The sequence below is a fragment of the Trichechus manatus genome, unplaced genomic scaffold (genome assembly GCF_000243295.1).
Source record: "Trichechus manatus latirostris isolate Lorelei unplaced genomic scaffold, TriManLat1.0 scaffold00088, whole genome shotgun sequence".
NCBI lineage: Eukaryota > Metazoa > Chordata > Mammalia > Sirenia > Trichechidae > Trichechus > Trichechus manatus.
The window spans coordinates 4,013,653-4,033,019 of NW_004444024.1; the positions used below are offsets into that span (position 1 = coordinate 4,013,653).

Consider the following 19,367-nt stretch of genomic DNA (forward strand, 5'->3'; position numbering starts at 1 on the left):
TGATGGAGCAGGAGAAAGGTGGGGTGCAGAACTCAAATTCTAGTAAGAAGACCAGACTTAATGGTCTGACTGAGACTGGAGGAACCCCAGAGGGCATGGCCTCCAGATTCTCTATCAGCCCAAAACTAAAATGATTTCTGAGGCCAACTCTTCAGACAGGGATTGGACTGGACTTTGGGACATAAAGTGATGCTCGTGAGGAGTGTGTCTCTTAGCTCAAGCAGATACAAGAGACTAAACGGGCAGCTTCTGTCTGGAGGTGAGATGGGAAGGCAGACAGGGTTAGGAAATGATCAAATGGACATGGGGAATCAGTAGTGGAAAGGAGGAGTGTGCTGTCAACAGCGTCATGGATTGAATTGTGTCCTCCAAAAATGTCGGTCGGCTTGACTGGGTCATGATTCCCAGTATCGTATGATTGTATAATCTGATGTGATTTCCTTATATGTTGTAAACTCTATCACTATGATGAGGTTATACTGATGAGGTCTACAGGACTGGATAGTGTCTTAATCCAATCTCTTTTGGGATATAAAAGAGAGAAGCGAGTGGAGACACATGGGAAACTCATACCACCAAGCAAGCAGTGCCAGGAGCAGAGTGTGTCCTTTAGACCTGAGGTTCCTGTTCAGAGAAGCTCCTAGAGCAAGGGAAGATTGATGACATGGACCTTCCCCCAGAGTTGACAGAGAAAGCTTTCCCTTGAAGCTGATGCCCTAAATTCGGACTTGTAGCCTACTGAACTGTGAGAGAATAAATTTCTCTTTGTTAAAGCCATCCACTTGCAGTATATCTGTTATAGCAGCACTAGATGACTAAGACACACAGTATGGGGAGAGCAATTAGGGTCACATAGCAATGTGTGGATAAATTTTTGTATGGGAGACTAACCTGAAATGTAAACTTTGTTTAAGCTACATCAATTTAAAAAAAAAGAAGTGGAAGCCAGGTCTATCTGCTCCAAAGTCCAACCTGCCTCTATATTTGCAAGGTGCTTTACAGTTTCAAAGCATTTTCACAAAAAGCTTATCAGCGGTCTCCAAAGCGGAGTATACATATCCTAGGGGATATCCAAAATAACCTACTGGGGTGCAAAAATATATTATTTATACTTTTAACCTAAAAATTAAGAAAGAACTTAAGCTTTAATGACATTAATACATGGACTGACATTGGTATTCTCCCTGGTCCTCAGATCAGCTGCCAAGGCATCCTAAGGGAACTGTGGGAATTATACTATCCCCTCGGTTGACAGTGGTTCTTCCACTTAGGTGTCCTGAGTCTTGGTCTTTTCCTTGAGATGCCTCTCTCCATCAGTATTACTACCATACAACAGTTGCTTAAGACAAAGACGTTCCTCCTCTCTTTCTTACTCACAGACCATCAACTCAACAAGTCTTGTCTATTCTAGACTTTATTTAAGTCAACTTTGTCCAGTTCTCTCTACCACTATTGCTACTATGTTAAATTCAGTCTACTATCATTTTTCACCTAGATTGCTAAAACAGCATATGAGCTGCCTGGAAGTTTGCCCCTCTTCAACCCACTCTCCTATGCCATTCTTCCCTCACTCCATACTCCAGTTACAGAAAACAACCTGTGCTCTCTGAAGGAGATATGCCTCTCACTTCCACATCGTGCACTTGCTGCTCCCTTTGCCTGAAACACTCTCTGTTCCTCTTGCATCTGGGTAACTCCTAATCATACTCTAGAATTCAGCTCAGAATAGCCCTCTATACCATCTTCTCTAAGCCCCCAAAATCTGAACTAGGGGTCTCTCCTATGCTCTTCCATGGCACTCGATACATTCCCTGGTAGCATTATCATAGTGTAAAACAACTGTTGTTTACTTGTCTATTTCCCCTCTAGAATATTTCTTGAGTGCAGAAACAGTGCTTTTGTCCTTGCTGTATCCCCAGAGTACATGTGCCTGTAGCACAGAAGGGTCTTAAATACCTGCTTAACATACAAATGAATGTCCATGTGTAGGGTGGAGAAAGAACTCAAGAAATCTTTGCCACTAACTACGTAACCTTAGGGAAAACAACATCTGTGCTACTTGCTTTACAAAACTCTTGTAAGCATCAGAGGAGAGGGGATGAAAAAGCACTTTGAATACAAATATCATAAACTTTAAAGAGAGTTAAGAAGAAAAAAGCATCACATCAAGGGTTACTTGAAGCACAGGAACACTAGAGAAATAAAAGGAAGCAGAAGCACTTGTTCTTCTCTCCAAATAGTTTACAAAGACAGAAAAAGAGACAAACACACACACAGAATACCAACAACTGAGAACCAGTATTTGTTGACTAGATGAATACACAAAAATGGAATATGGGTAGTATTCTACATAAGAGGTTGCAGATCTCCCAAAATATGTTAAGGCCCTAGAATCTCAAGACAACTTGGGAGCACTATGAATTGAATGCTAGGCTAATAATATAATCATAACAACAACAATAAAATGAATATGATCAGCAATCTATGACGTTTAAATATTTACGGAGCACCTTATATGCAGACAGGAGCTTTGAGAGGCAGAAAGGTGTTTCAGAAATGGATCTGCTATGTACAACACGATGATAACGTAAGATAGAAGATAACAAATGGGCCAGGAGGAAGGCCCATTATGTAATGAAACATCAGGAGGAAGATATCTGATTACAGGATCTGAAGGTTACATGGAAGAGGTGACATTTGTCTTGGGTCTTAAATAATGCTGAGGTATGGACCTGTAGCCATATGAATAAAAGGTTGACTAAGGAAACAGCTTGAGCAAAAATACAGAAATAAAAAAATATGCAGGCATGTAAGAAACTATAAGTTGTTCTATTTAGCCAGAGGTATAGGGGATAAAATTAGAAAGGGAAGATAAAATTAGAAGGGTGTATGGCTTTGAAATGATAGGTTTTTAGACTTTATTTTCACTATCATTTAGCGTCAAAACATACACACACACATACATATTCTGGGGGTAGCGTAGATGATTATTTGGGGGATGATGAAGACAGAAATCAGAGGCAGAGAGACCATTAAGGGACTTACAACTACTCTAGAGAAAAACAATGGATTCTAGTCTCACTATTTTACTATTGGATGAATTATTTAATTTATAAAAAAGATTATTAAAAAAATAGGTACTCACTGATTTCTTATTAGGCTGGCTGCTATCATATCCAGTGGTAATGTCCCGTATATGCAATATAGCAAATGCCCCACAAAATTTTGGATATTCTTTTGGAGAATCAAAATTACGAAGTCTTTCAAATATACTTTTGATGGTAGGTGGATCATAACACAAGAAATATGAAGTTTTTGAAATATGATAACCATACCTGTACAAAGATTTAAAGTGTTAAAATCAGATTTCAGAAAACTCTTTAAAAATATACATATATTAAAGATATGCCTATTACAGTATTTTGTAGAAAGTGGCAGCCCTTAATTCAGACAATTTTAATACTTCTTTTTAAAAGATTGACTATTCCTCAAAAACAAATTTAGAAAGCTAATTTAGGACAAGAAAATGAAAAATTTAGCAAGTGAAATTCCTAATAGTAGAACATACTTTTCATAAACCTTAATCAGTTGCTGTCTCAGTGTTATGTTCATGGTTTCAAGGTAAGATGCCATCTCAGCAACAACAACAGCTGCACTGACCCCATCTTTATCCAAAACTGAAGTTCCACACAGAAAACCTAAGAATTAAAAACATCTTTAGAAAAGATACTACCAGAGGAAAACTTAAGCTGACAATTACAATAATTTTACATTTCTTCAAAAGGACAAAATGAATTTAAAAGCCCTGTATTAGACGAAACTCATCTATACTGAAGGTATCTAGATCTAGGGACCTTTAGAGTCTTTTTTTTTTTTCCTGATGAGAAATACATCTACACGTTTCTGAGTTCTTGGTAGTTTTTATAACTCAAAATGCAAAACCAGAAGACAAAAATTCCTCTGTATGGAATTACCACATTTAAAAAAGGTTCTCAATCAAATTTCAAAGATTTTAATATTTACTACATACCAATAGACTCTTCAAATGCAAAAAGGACTTCTTTCCCATTTTCCAGGAGGTCTTTTATCCTACTTCCAATCCATTTAAAACCTGGTAATGTTTCCTGAAATGCAGAGGAGGCCACTCTAGTTAAGTGAATCTCTCATAAATATATATTAAAGAAAAACCTGTCACTAAATGCACATAACACTTGCACAGTGATCTTTTGTTATATTTTCAGTCCCCAAGATTTTTACAGTGGTAGATATATAGTCATAAAGTGCCATGAATACACACACTGTCACTATTCATTACCTACTACTTACTGAGCATAGGAAGGTGATTTATACCAAATATAATCCAGTATTTATAAGTGGTGATGTGAGGATTCATAAAGTGAAACAGATACATTCATAGATTATGATCATCTACTATTTATCAAGCATTGTAATAGATGCTTTACATCCATTATCTCTTAACGCTTGCAAAAAACTCTGTTGCTGAAACAGAGGCTTAGAGGTTAGGTAAATTAGCCCAAGATCAAGCTGCATATAAAAGACGGAGCCAGGATTAAATTACACGGACTCTCAGAAACTGTCCTTTAAGCTTTATTAAAACCACTGATGTAAGAGTACCTATGAAAGTTGTGATTTAGTCTCCCTGAGTAATCAAAGGCTATAAAACTTTTTAAATTATGCACTTTCAACATCACCACAACATATATTTGAACTAACTTTATCTTACCATCACATTGTGGCCTAAATAAAACCACCAAGGAAGTTACTAAGTCCTTCTTTGGTGATTAGATTTGAGGATTTTTCATTTAATGAACTACTGTTCATTTTAAAGACATGAAACTGTTTCAGAGTTAACAGAAAGAACATGTGATACACACTAATTCTAGGACTCATCATTATTAATTTAAGATTCCTAATTCACCTATTTCCTATCAAAAAAAAAAGAAAAAACCAAAATCATACACACACAACAAAAACAAGCAAGCAACTGTATCTCTTTTGTGCTTATTATACATTTTTCTTGCCATAGATATAAACAAGGAAAATATTAACATCATTGTAATTCAGAATCTTAGGCTTGAATAAGCTTTCAATTTCTTTTAGTTGGTTATTTGTGTTTTAGAAAGGCTAAGGTTGGAAAGTTATATCTCATAAAGACAGGTACAATTTTCTTTTAGTCAGCCAATTAGTATTAAGACCTGTAGCATAACTATGGTTCAAGAAAAATACCCAAATGTGACATTTCCACTGACATTTGGCAAAGATGACAGAGTAAAGGCAACTTAATTGACATTTGTCCCAGTAGCTTCAAAAAAATGACCCATTAAAGGTCAACTTAACTGCCCGACATTCACAAAGGTTAATGATCTGTGTTGAGAGAGAGAGAGCTTTTGGATATAGAATTGGTCTTAAATTACAACTTAGAAGACTACTTAAAGTTGCTTAAGACTGAGCTTGAAGAGCCTAAACAAGTGGTTGGTAACACCTACAATTTTTTGGAGTAGAGTCTATTTTACTGATAAGGCCACCAGGAGCCAAATTTTCCCAGTATGAAAACCAGATATTGTTGTATGGAATAATAAGCGTTAATGTAATTTTTTTGAATATCTTATCGTAGTCCCAGAAATTGTTCACATACTGGATAAATTTGGCTTAAGGTATCTGAACCTTAAGAATTTAAAACTGTTAACAGAATTAGAAAAAATGGGTGAAATTACAAATAAAATCAATAAATTTTTGGTAGGGAGATGCCTTTAATTTAGAGAAACAGGTGTAGAAGAGTAGCACACAGATTATTATCTATTCTTACTTCAAAATGAAATCCTTCTTTAAATGCAATTGCCTTCAGTATTTTAGAAGAGACTGTGGTGGCTAACATATAAACATTCTTCACATCAGCGTTTCTTGATTTATTTTTCTTCCAGCAATCAAACATCCACCACCCAAACAAAGCGGCCAACTCATTCCCTGTGAAAACTTTCCAATGACCACTGTAGAGAGAATGAAGATTTAAAGTCAAGGCCTCTCTAGTTTCTCATTAAAACTTGTTGACTCTAAGACCTAAAAACTAGAATCCTGATAAGACAAAACAAAAATCATCACACAGGATCTCTGAGAAAACATTTACTACTAGTTTTCTAATGACACAGGGGTGGGCTCAGGGTAGGAATGGCTGGCTGCAATGTCTTTTGGAAAATTATTCCATTGTTGTCTTTATTCCATTACTCAATGAGAAAAAAATCATGATAAATGTTTAAGCCTTTTCTGAGTAAGGGTATCTGTCACAAAATATAAACGGCAAAAATACATTAACTACCCAAAGGCAAACATTAGGTAATCATTAAATAAATTGATAATATGTTGGGATATTATGCTATTTTTTAAATTAATATTCTCAAACAGTATTTTAGGACAGGGAAGATTGCTTATACTACAGTGTTAAGTGGAAAATAACCAGGATACAAAACTACATGTAGCATAATCACAATTTTATAAAAACAAATTTATCTTTAAATATTTGATTAGAAAGTAGGATTGGAAGGAAATGTCAAGATATCAACTTAAGCCTTGGATTATGGAGCATATAGAAGATTTATATTCTTTTTTTATTTTTTCATTATTTTCAGTGAGCCTTTAAGACTTAAAATAAAAGACTGTTTTTCAAAGTTTAAGCTTTTAATTGAAGAATAAATTCTACTTACTTTTCCTGAAGTTCCGCCACTGCCAGTCGGTCTGCATCAGGGTCTGTGGCTAGGACGACACGGGCATTTTCTTTCTCTGCTAGTCTCAGAGAAAGTTCCTGAAACAGTGACCCAAAAAGCTAGATTATACTAAAGAAGTTAAATTCAATGCTAATATTCCTAAATGTAGGCACTATGTCAGTCCTATGCATTTTAGAAGGAATATAGTTTGGCTAAATTTAAAATAAGAAGCGTAGAGGTAGGGATACCACCATAGAGATTTCAATCTAAAATGGAACATAAGGCTCCAATATAATTTAAAAGATGTAAACTAAAGTGGATCTTGCTTTTGTAAGTAATTTTTTTTTTGTAAGTAATTTTTGAATTGTCGGTGAATTCTACCTATTCTGATGAAGTTTCACAAACAAACGATAATTGAAATAGATATTTAAAAAATACCAGCACAGATTCTCCTTCTTCAGGATTTGGGCATTTAACAGTAGAAAAGTCTGGATCAGGATCTTTTTGTTCTGGTACCGGAATTGGGGGCTTAAAACCAAACACTTGAAAAGCCAACTGTACATAGTCATGTCCAACGCCATGAAAAGATGTATGAACAAATTTCAAGGTGGTCTTTGAGTTTATTTCCCTATAAAAGAAAATCATAATTCAATCAATATCATAAAACTTATTACTTGTGATATAATGAAAAACAGTCCAATTCTGAGAAAAAGTGATTAAAGCCGCAGATGTCTAAGGTATTTTAAAAAACAAAACAAAACTCCACAACTACGCAGTATTAACTTAAAGATCAAAAAGATTTTGAACGCACTGCATTCTTTCTTTGTGGTTCAGCTCCTTGACCTGGATAGCTTTCTTCCATCTGCTAAGCAAGCCACCATCATGTTATCTCTTATTGGAACCATCACAAAAACTTTCCTAACTGGTTTTTCTTATCCTCCAGCAGACCCCTCCTTTCTTCACTTCCTTTATTTCCAGCTTAGACCCCCAAGATATCTAATTTGAATCACCTTTTTATATATCATCTCAGTTACTTTAATGCTCCAGTATCCCAACGTTGTTGAACCACTATGTGTGTTTTCCAGGTGTGCATCAAAATAGCCAAATATTGCTACAGTTAATCTCAGAAAAAGGTATGAACGGTTTCATTTTAAATGGACACAACACTGTCAGGCAATCCTACTTTGTTATCCAAATAAGCTTACTTTTTTTTACTCTACGAGATGGTGATTCAATACCTTCTTGACTTAAAATCTAACCCACTGCTGTCGAGTCAATTCCAAATCATAGTGGCCATGTAGGACAAAGCAGAACTGCCCCATAGGGTTCCCAAGGCTGTAAATCTTTACAGCAGCAGACTGCCACATGTTTCTTCCATGGAGCAGCTGGTGGGTTCAAACCTCGGACTTTCTGGTTAGCAGCCAAGCACTTAACCACTGCGCCACCAGGACAAACGTTCAGCTGCTAACGAAAGGTCAGGGGTTGAACCCACCAGGTGTTCTGCGGGAGAAAAATGTGGTAGTCTGCTTCCCTAAGGATTTTCAGCCTTGGAAACCCTATGGGGCAGTTCTACTCTGTCCTACAGGGTTGCTATGAGCCAGAATCTACTCTATGGCAGTGGGTTCTTGGCTAACCCTTGCATATTCCTTTTCTTTCTCCTTACCTCATGTATCATTGAGACACAAAAGCTATCTGATGGGAACTTCCTAATCTTCTCACACCAAATTTACTACCCCACCAGCATCTGTAACGCTTCTTTTCCTTCTTCCATCTGACAACAATGAGGAAGTGTTCTTCTTCCTATCAAAGTTAATCCCTCCACTTCTGCTCTGGTCCCCCTCTTCTCTCACTTAAAAACTTTAGTAGTTTAGTTAGCCTGTCTCTCCCACATCATTCCCATTAGCCTCTAGTTCCCATTTATCTTGTCTTTTTCACAGCAAAACTCTCTATATCCTTACCTACCATTTACTAGCCACCCTCTCTTTTTATTATGACAATTTTCAAAGGTACAAAAAAGAAGAGAGAATAACGTAATATCCATATATCCATCACTTTGCTTCACATTTATCAACATTTTGCCAATCTAATTTCATTTATTCGAGACATTATTACACATGAAAGTACTTTAGTATTTAAAAACATAACCACAATAGCATTATCACATCTAACAAAATTAACAATAATTCCTTAATATCTAGTACCTGTCTGTGTTCAAGTTTCCCCAAGTGTCACAAAAATCCTTTTTATAGTTGGTTTACTCGTGTCGCTATGAGTCTGAATCAATTCGATGGCAATGGGTTTGGTTTGGTTTTTGGTTACTTGTATCAGGATATGAACAAGGTTCACATCATTTGGCTGATATGTCTCTCAAGTCTCTTTGAATGTATAAATGTTCCTTTCCTTCTTTATTTCCCATGTAATTTATTAGCCGAAGAAACTAGATTATTTGCCCTACATCTTGGACATGCTGATTGAATCCTCTTGGTATTAATATGTCCCTCTCTCCCTTGTTTTTTCTGTAAATAGGTAGCTGAATCTAGAGGCAACATTAGATTCAGTTTCAATTCTTTTGCAAGAATAGGTGCTGTGTACTTCCTATTCAATCATAAGGGGAAGCACATAATGTCTCTTACTTTTTAATAATGTTAAATTAAGTTTCATCTGTGTTTGTTTGTATTTATCAGTGATTATTCTTTTTTGTCAATTGGATTGTCCCATCTTTGGTCAGTGGGAGCCCCTTCAACTTGGCTTTTAAATCCTTTTGATATGACCCCAGTATCTTGGATATCTTTCTTATTTTCTGGCAAAAAAAAAAAAAAAAAAAAACAGAAAATGACAAATGTTGGAGAGGCTGTGGGGAGATTGGAACTCTTACTTTCAGCTTTTGTTGAATAAGAGTGTCTTCATTCTGCCTTCAGCAACATAAACACACTTGAAAAAAAAAAAAAAAAAAAAAATCCCAGGCTCATTTAGTACATTTCCTCACCTAGTCCTGGAATCAGCAATTTATCTAAGAAGCTCTGGCTCCTTTTTAGTGGGAAATGGTATTTAGAAACCACAATATGGGCTTTAGGGGTGCTCACAGGCCTTTTCAATGAATAATATTAGTATTTTAGACAGAAGTAAATGAATCATGAGTTCATATTAATATTTCAAATTCAAGTTTAAAATTATAGTTTTAAAATTTATTTTCTTTGATTTTATATGTTTCTCTTATGCTAAAATCTTAGTCCCTGGTGACATTAACATAATTATCTATGTGTTTTATTTTACATATATGCATGTCTGTGTGTTTTATATATATATATATGTATATGTATATGTATATGTATATATATATATATATATACACAAAAACATATATTTACACACACACAAACAAATCATACTAACAACAGTGATGTTGTTGTTAGGTACCACTGAGTCAATTTTGACTCATACTGACCCCATGTGACAGAGCAGAACTGCCCCATAGGGTTTTTTATTAGGCTATAGTCCTTATGGGAGCAGATAGCCAGGTCTTTCCCCCTTGCAACAGAAGCTGGGTGAGTTCGAATCACCAACCTTTCTGTTAGCAGCCGAGCGCTCAACCGTAGTGCCACCAGGGCTCCTTACTACCAACAGTAGTACCACGGAATTCAATCTGAGGTTTCTTTGTGGTTCTTTATTCTTATGATATATCCCATTAGAAACGAATGGTCAAATTACTGTGTTTTAAAGTCACTTGAAGTAATTCTTCTCTGTGTGAATATGCCTCTCATGTGATATATAGTTACGTTTGTTTGTTTTAATTTGCTTTTGCCCATATACTCTTTAAAAAACAAAATTGTTAAAGAATTAAACATTTTAGACAAAACCAAAGTCCCCTTTGTAGCTTCCTTCCCTAGAGATAACCACTATCCTGAATTTTGTACTTTTTCATTGCCATGCAACTTGAAACAATTTTTTTAACCACCTATGTATATACCTGTAGATATGTCCTAATGTTTTACATGGTTTTGAACTTTATATAAATGGTATACTAATTACTCTACACCTTGCTTTTTTCACTCAATATTATGTTATTGAGAATTTTCCATGTTTATACATATAGTGCTGATTAATTTATTTTCATTAATGTTATCATATTCTATTGAATGGATGTACCCTGATTTATTCATTCTGTTGTGGATGAACATTTAGATTTTTCTAGTATTTTTTATTACAACCAGTACTGCAATGAACATTCTTGTACACATCTTTTGCCCACATGCCAAATTTTTCTTCAAATTAGTTTTATCAATTTATCTTCTGCAGATGTGTATCTCATATCTCCACTGTCTCCATATTTTTGCCAATGCTTCAGGTGGTTAAACTTTAATTTTTTTTCCATTGTCACATGTAAAATAGTGGTTTTTGTTGTTTTAACTTGCATTTTCTCCAATTACGAGTGAACCTATTTATTCATTAACCCATTACAATCTGGCTCTCATTCCAAGAACCTCACTGAAACTGCTTATACAAAGGGTATTAATAACCTTCACATTACCATATCCAAATACTATTTCTTTCTCCTTATCTTACTTGATCCTCTACAGTATTGGATATAGCTAACCACTTCTTCAAACACTTTCCTCATTAGACCTTAATGATACCACATTCTCTTCTACCTAGGTAATTATTCCTTCTTAACCTACTTTGCTTACTTTTTTACTTACCTGCTAAATGTTACAGACCCTCTTCTCGTCTCTCTTTCTACACACACCCACCTGGGTAATCGTATTCATTTTCATGACCTTGCATACCTTCTATGTTATTGATCACTTCACTTAAAAATTTAGATCTTCAGCACAAACTTTTGCTTTTATCTCCAGGCTCATATGTAACTACTTACTTGACAGCTCCTCTTAAATATCTCAAAAAACCAAAAAACCAAACAAAAAAAACTCCAAACTCATAGCCGTCGAGTGGATTCCGACTCATAGCGACCCTATAGGCCAGAGTGGAACTGCCCCAGAGGGTTTCCCAGGCTGTAATCTTTATGAAAGCAGACTACCACATCTTTCTCCCTCGGAGTGGCTGGTAGGTTCGAACTGCCAACCTTTCTGTTAGCAGCTGAGTACTTAACCACTGTGCCACCGGGGCTCAGATTTTTAAGATTAAGATACCTATGAGATCAAACACTGAACTCTTCAGGCTCTTTTTTTTTTTACCCTATTCCCCAGTCCTCATTAAACCTATTCCTCCTTCCTCTTCTCCAAATTATTAATGTGCACCACTATCTACCCAGCTATTAAAGTCAGAAACTCAGTAGTCACCTTTAAGTCCTTCCTTTCTCTTTCTGCCTACGTTCAATTTATCTGCAAGTCCTCCTGGCTCTGCCTCCAAATATCTCTCAGATCTGTCTACTTCTATTTCCACTGTCACCACTCTAAGCCATCACCTTGGTTCCACTCTTAGGTACATACCAGTTGCTATCGAGTCGGTTCTGATTCATGGTGACCCCATGTGTGTCAGAGTAGAACTATGCTCCATAGGATTTTCAATGTCTGATTTCTTCTGGAAGTAAAAACATCACCAGGCCTTTCTTCTGAGGCACCTCTGGGTGAACTTAAACCTCCAACTTTTCAGTTAGCAGCTGTGCATATTAACCATTTGTACCACCAAGCAACCTTCTACTCTTACTTCCCTCTAATCCAGGCACAGTAGCCAGAATGATCTTTTTAAAAAGTAAATCAGATAGTGCCACCCCCTGCTTAAAAGCTCTTCAGTGGTTTCCCAATGCATCTGGAATTAAATCTCAACTTCTTTCCATGGCCTATAAGGAACCGCTTGATCTGGCTCCTGCCTCATCTTCCCCCTTTCTATTCCTACCCTCTACTCCCACACTTACTATCCTCTAGTTTTTCTGACTTTGTCATTTCTCAGAACACACCAAGCTCTTTTCCATTTCAGAATCTTTGTGCTTGCTGTTTCCTCTGTCCAGAATGTTCTTTCTTGTTCTGTTAGCCCTCTCATCTCTAATCAGGACTGACTCATTCCCATTCTTAAATGTCATTTCCTCAGAGGGGCCTTTCTGACTACCATTCCCTAAAGGAGGTCCACTCCATTATTCCTATCATAGCACCCTACTTCCTTCACAGTACCAATAACAATCTGTAATTATTTTATAATTATTTATTTGACTGCTGAGAAAATGTAAACTCTTTGAGGTAGGCACCTCATCTGTTTTGTTCTAAATTTTTAGTGCCTGGATCAGTGCTTGCCACATAATAGGTTCACAGCAATTATGTGTTAAATGATTGAATGACAAAATGACAACTATTTTTATGATACTTCAGAGTTAAAATGACTCAGATTAAAGTGTTTATATGTAAACACACAGAGATAACAAAAATATCAAATTCCTTTAGATTTACTATATCTAGCAGCATTTGGAGCCCTTGTGACACAGTGGTTAAGCTTGGCTGCTAATCCAAAGGTCAGCAGTTTGAATCCACCAGTTGGTCCCTGGAAGCCCTATGGGGCAGTTCTACTGCCTATAGGGTCACTATGAGTCAGAATCGAATCGACAGCAACAGGTTTGGTTTTTTGTTTTTTTTTTTTAGCAGCATTTAGCTGGTACTACTGCTCACTTCTCATTTTGGAAGGAGAAACAAACAATTTATAGCTTGATGGGAGTATTTCTGAAAATAAAATAAACTAGATAAAAAGCTAAAATCTACTTTGTACGATAGGGAAAATGTATTAGCAAGCCAGATTCTTTCTAGCAAGTGTTAGTTTTATGTGAAAGTCAAATTTTAAAGGAAATTTCCTGACCTTATTATATAAAGGGCATACATATATATAACCATATTTTAAAATAGTTTTATTGAGATATGGTTCACATATTATAAAATCTAACCAATATAAAGTGTATAATTCAATGGCTTTCAGTATATTCACAGAGTGGTACAACCATCACCACAATCAATTTTAGAACATTCTCATTATCCCAAAAAGAAACTCTGTATCCCGAAGCCACCCACCCCAATCCTCCCATTCCTCCCTGCCCTAGGCAACCACTAAGCTACTTTCTGTCTCTGTAGATTTGCCTATTCTCAACATTTCATATAAATGGAATCATACAATGTGTGGTTCTTTGTGACTGGCTTCTTTCACTTAACATATTTTCAAGGTTTATCCATGTTATAGCATGTATCAGTACTTCATTCTTTTTTGCAGCTGAATAATATTCCACTACATGTATATACCACATTTTATTTATACATTCATCAGTTGATGGATATTTGGGTTGTTTTCAATTTTTTCTATTATGAATAACAGTATTTAGCTGTAATATTTTAAAATAATGAATAGACAACAAATTTTTATCCCTTTTTACTCCTTTCATTTTTTAAAATTATTCTAAGGTAATGCTATCCTATATTCCCACTTGGATACCTGTGAAAACAGATCTTCTTCAGATCTTCCATGTATCTTTTACAAATGTCCTGTAGAGGATCTTTCTTCAGTGGGCTGGTATCCACTAAATTATCATTCCAGGAACCATTCCAGGGTTCCACACATTCTTCTATACATTTCAGAATTTCTTTATCATGAGGAGATGTGATCTGGGCACCAGTTTCCCAATAAACCTAGATGATAGGTAAATATAGCTATAATTACTTGAAATGTTTGTCAGATTCTATCTTAACTACAGTAGAGATCTTTGGCTTTATAAAGGAGCACACCAAGTGAATCAAATAGAAGAGGTTGACACGGGACTAATTTAATAAATACCAAAGAATACTGAAGTTTTTGAAGATTCCACAGGGACTCTTCAGTAATGCAATCATGTATGATTTTTCTCTTTTAAAAAGTATACTTTAATAACAATACAAATAAAATATAAGCAGGGTATCATTATGACAACATTATAATATGCATATACCATAGTATCAAATCATACCCTTAGATTTATAATCATATACTAAAGATAATCTTAGAAAGAATGGAATATCTCACAAACCTGGATACTACTAATCTTTAGCATTATAAAATGGTTCTGCTATATGACACAGAAGAAATAATTTTTCAGATATAAATTAAAGTAGAATTTATGTCACACCAGATTAAGTCAGGAAAGATTATTAATGTGTTAATTATTTACATTTCATAAGTTGTCAGTTTGCCAAGTAGCTTGATCAATAAGACCTTAGAAGTTACCCAAAAAGCCAGAAAATGTATTTCTAATAATTCACAGTTAGAAGGGATTCTGCTTAGAGGATATCCATACTGACTTCTACCATATATATGACATAAGTCCCTTCTATTGTATCCTGAGTGAAGGAAAGAATTTGAATATCTATGTACTAAGCTCTGTGCCAAGTAATATGGTAGACTAGATGACCTGAAAACGCTTCCTTTATAAATACCTCAAAATGCTAAAGTATTTTAAAAAACATTATCTAAATGTATAGTTATAAAATAAAATAAATGTATAGCATAGCTCACAAGAAGGAAAGGGGAAACTCCAGGCAGTAGGGAAAAAATAAAGAATTGAAAACCAGAGTGATAAGACACTGAGTGGGCTGATCTGGTGCCCAGGGTTTAGAGACAGTCCATTTATCTGGCTCTTGAGTTGCAACGTCCATGTGCAAGATAGGGAGTTGGAACTGAGACCCCTTAATAAAAATGGGATCATTGAAGGGTTTCACTTCTGGTGAAACTATGGAATAGAAAAATTTCTGCCCACTGCCATGGAGAGATGATGAGGAATTCTGTCTGTCTCTTCCTGGGCTCTAGGTGAGTAAAAAAAAAAACAAAAAAACTCCCTTTAGAATTCAAACCCTGAGGTCTGGACCTCCATTATCTTAGGACAAGAATTGATAAATTAATACAGAAACTGCTCCCAAGTCAGTGATACCTGTGAGAATCTGACAGATATTAAAAACAAAACAAAACAAACAAAACAAAAAGTGCTCTGGAGGGATGTTCCTGCATTTTAAGTGACAAAAAAGATTCTTTCCATAAGCCCTGAAAGCTCACAGTGAAAATTTATAAAACACAAGAAAAAATTCCTGGCCTGTCTATCTTTCTGCCCCTTCTTCTTGTCTTGTATGTGGACATGATATCTGGAGGTACAGCAACCATCATGTGATGGTCATGTTTAAGGGAAAGGCCAAAAAATTGCAGTGATAAAATTGCAGCGATATCAGGCCTGACATCACTGAGCTACAGAACCATGCCAGCAGCCATATACCTCTGGACTTCTTGTTGTGTGAGAAAAATAAACTATCAGCTTAAGCCACTTTTGTTGGGTCTTCTGAACCTACAGCTGAAAGCATCCTTAATTGATATAGTAATAGAAAAACTGATCCAACAAAACATACTCAGACAAAAGATTGGAGTTTCAAGTCCATCCAGAGGTGCCTCAGAAGAAAGGCCTGATGGTCTACTTCAGAAAAATCAGTCATTGAAAATCCTATGGAGTGGAGTTCTACTCTGACACACATAGGGTTGCCATGAGTTGGAATTGACATGACAGCAACTGGCTTGGTTCCAGAAAAGTTTCTTTTAATAAACTTTAAAAGAAATGTGAAAGATCTATTAAAAAAAAAAAACAACCAGAATTTGAGAATGCCACTAAAGGATCAAAAAGAAGTCTTGAAAGAATCAAAAGATATATCCCGTTCTTGAACAGGGAGACTTAATAATATTATAAAGATATTGAAACTCTCTAAATTAATCTACAAATGTAATGTGATACCAATAAAGATGCCCAAACAATCTTTTTTGATTGGACAAACAGATTGTAAAGTTCATATAGAAAAACAAGTTTCAAAAATGGTCAGGAAAATTCTGAAGAGTAGTAATGAGAAGGGACTAAGCTTTACTGCTATTAAAAGAGATTTTAAAGCTTCAGTGATTAAAGAGTTTAATATAGGCATACTAATCGATATAACAATAAACAGAATAAAAACAAACAAACAAAAAAACAAACTCGGTGCCATCGAGTCGATTCTGACCCACAGTGACCCTACAGGGCAGAGTAGAGCTGCCCCATAGGGTTTTCCAAGCCTGTAATTTTTATGGAAGCAGACTGCCTCATCTTTCTCCCATGGAGCAGCTGGTGGGTTCAAACTGCTGAGCCTTCCATTAGCACCTGGGCATATAACCACTGCGCTACCAGGGCTCAAAGAAACAGAAAAGAATACCATAAATACACTCAAATGCGATGGAAATGTAGTATATAATAAATGCTGAATTTCAAATCAGCGGGGAAAATGGATTCTTCAATAATGTAGGGCCAACTGAGTGGCCATTTTGGGGGAAAAAAGTTGTATCTTATCTCACTACATAATAAATATGTGCCAGATAGATCAAAACTTAAATATAAAGAAACAGAACCGAAAAGAAAATATGGAAAAAATTATATGATATCTAAATGAGAAAACTTTTTCTAAACATAGCATAGAACCTAGAAACCTAAAAGAGTAAAAAATTAAAATTTTCTACATGGAAAAATATCATAAAGACAAATGATAATTTGGGGGGAAATATGTGCAAAACAGATTACCAAGAGCTACTTTTTATATTTAAAGAGTTTCTACAAATTAACAGAAAAAGAGAAATGGCACTAGAGAAAAATGGGAAACTCTTTTAAGAGAAAGTTCTCAGGAATGAAAACACAAATATCTTTAAGTACTAGCCAGAAGGTCTGTGGTTCCAACCCACGCAGAGGCACCTTATAAGACAGAATTGGCAACCTGCTTCACAGCCTTGAAAACTCTATGGAGCAGTTCTACTCTGCACATGCGAGGTCCCCATGAATCAGAATCGAGCTTGGCAGCAACTAACAGCAACCACATGGGGTAAAAGGCAGTCATATATTGTTGGTGAGAGTATCAACTGGTACAACTACCTTGAAAAGAGAACATCAAATTTTCTTTGCATATTCCCTTTGACCCAGATGTTCCGCTTCTAGTGATTTACCCTATAGAAAGCTGTGCCCAGGAGAAATACAATGTGATACTCAAATGCAATCCACATAGGTAATTTTAAATCCTCTAGTAGTCACATTAAAAAATAAAAACAGGTGAAGTTAATTTTAATATATTTTCTATAACCCAATATATCGAAAATATTATCATTTCAGCATGTAATCAACATAAAATTATTAATGAGATATTTTACTTTTTTTTGTACTAAGTCTTCAAAACCCAGTACGTATTTTACATTTACAGCACGTCTCAATTCAGACTGGCCATATTTTAAGTAATGGCTTATGGCTACCATATCAGACAGTGTAGCTGTAAATGATAAGACTATAAACAACCGCTAACATTTATTGCACACTTATCAGATCCAGACACTGTGCTAGGCATTTTATATTCACTATCTTATTAAACCCTCACTCTCATCCTATGATGTTGGTTCTATTTTTATTCCCAGTATGCAGATGGGGAAACTGAACTGTCTTAGTCATCTAGTGCTGCTATAACAGAAATACCACAAGTGGATGGTTTTAATGAAGAGAAGTTTATTTCCTCACAGTCAAAGTAGGCTAAAAGTCCAATTTCAGGGCGTCAGCTCCAGGGGAAGGCTTTTCCTCTCTGTCAGCCTTCTCTTCAGTGTTCCCCCAGACTAGGAGCTTCTTGGCACAGGGACCCCTGTCCAAAGGACGCGCTCTGCTCCTGGCACTGCTTTCTTGATGGTATGAGGTCCCCCTGTCTCACTGCTCACCTCTGTCTTTTATATCTCAAGAGATTGCCTCAGGACACAATCCAGTCTTGTAGATCAGGTCCTGCCTTACTAACACAACTGGCACCCATCCTCCCTCATTAACATCATACAGGCAGGTTTACAACATACAGAAACATCACACAGTACCAGGAATCATGGCCTAGCCAAATTTACACATTTTTTGGGGGACATAATGCAAACCATGACAAGAACCAAAAAAAAAAAACCAGTTGCCATGGAGTCAACTGCGACTCACGGCAACCCCATGTGTGTCAGAGTAGAACTGTGCTCTAGGGTTTTCAATGGCTGATTTTTCAGAAGTAGACTGCCAGGCCATTCTTCCAAGGTGCCTCTGGGTGGACTCAAACCTCCAACCTTTCAGTTAGCAGTGAGCATGTTAACCATTTGTACCACTAAGGGACTCCAGGGAAATGGAAGTACAGGGAAATTAAGTAACTTGCCCAGGGTCTGAGTGGCTTAGGTAGGTTCCAAACCAAACCCATACTCTTAACTACTATTCTGTACTAATTCTCTAAATCTACTTGTACATGTGAACAAAGATGTATGTAGAAAAACATTCATTGTAGTACTGTTTGTAAGTAGCAGAAGATCAGAAACAAATAAAATGTTCATCAACAAGGGACTGGTTAAATAAATTAGGATTCATCTAATACAGTGGAATACTGCATAGATTTTAGTATGAATGACGTAGATCTATATATTGAGAGAGAGGCGGGGGAGAGAGGGAGACAGCGAGGTAGAGAGGGAGAAAGACAGAGAGAGAGAGATGGAATGATCTCTAAGACATACTGTTCTGTAAAAATTCAAAGCACAGAACACTGTATATAGTGCCCTACCATTTGTGTAAAAAAATGGGGGAGTGACAAATACATATATGTTTATATATGCATAGACTACCTCTGGTAGGAAACTAAAACTGGG

At 36.0% G+C, this 19,367-nt stretch overlaps 1 protein-coding gene across 2 annotated transcripts in view; it reads right to left on the bottom strand.

Moving 5' to 3' along the window:
- Positions 1-19,367, bottom strand: part of PGM2L1 (phosphoglucomutase 2 like 1) — an 86,360-nt gene that overhangs the window by 14,944 nt on the left and 52,049 nt on the right. For both annotated transcript variants that reach the window (XM_004381964.2, XM_023736562.1), the window contains exons 6-12: positions 14,142-14,335; positions 7,158-7,347; positions 6,720-6,817; positions 5,828-6,008; positions 4,031-4,124; positions 3,569-3,698; positions 3,146-3,335 (exon numbers count right to left, since the gene is read on the bottom strand). In XM_004381964.2, the coding sequence (XP_004382021.1) occupies positions 3,146-3,335; positions 3,569-3,698; positions 4,031-4,124; positions 5,828-6,008; positions 6,720-6,817; positions 7,158-7,347; positions 14,142-14,335 (1,077 nt within the window). The remainder of the gene's footprint in view (positions 1-3,145; positions 3,336-3,568; positions 3,699-4,030; positions 4,125-5,827; positions 6,009-6,719; positions 6,818-7,157; positions 7,348-14,141; positions 14,336-19,367) is intronic.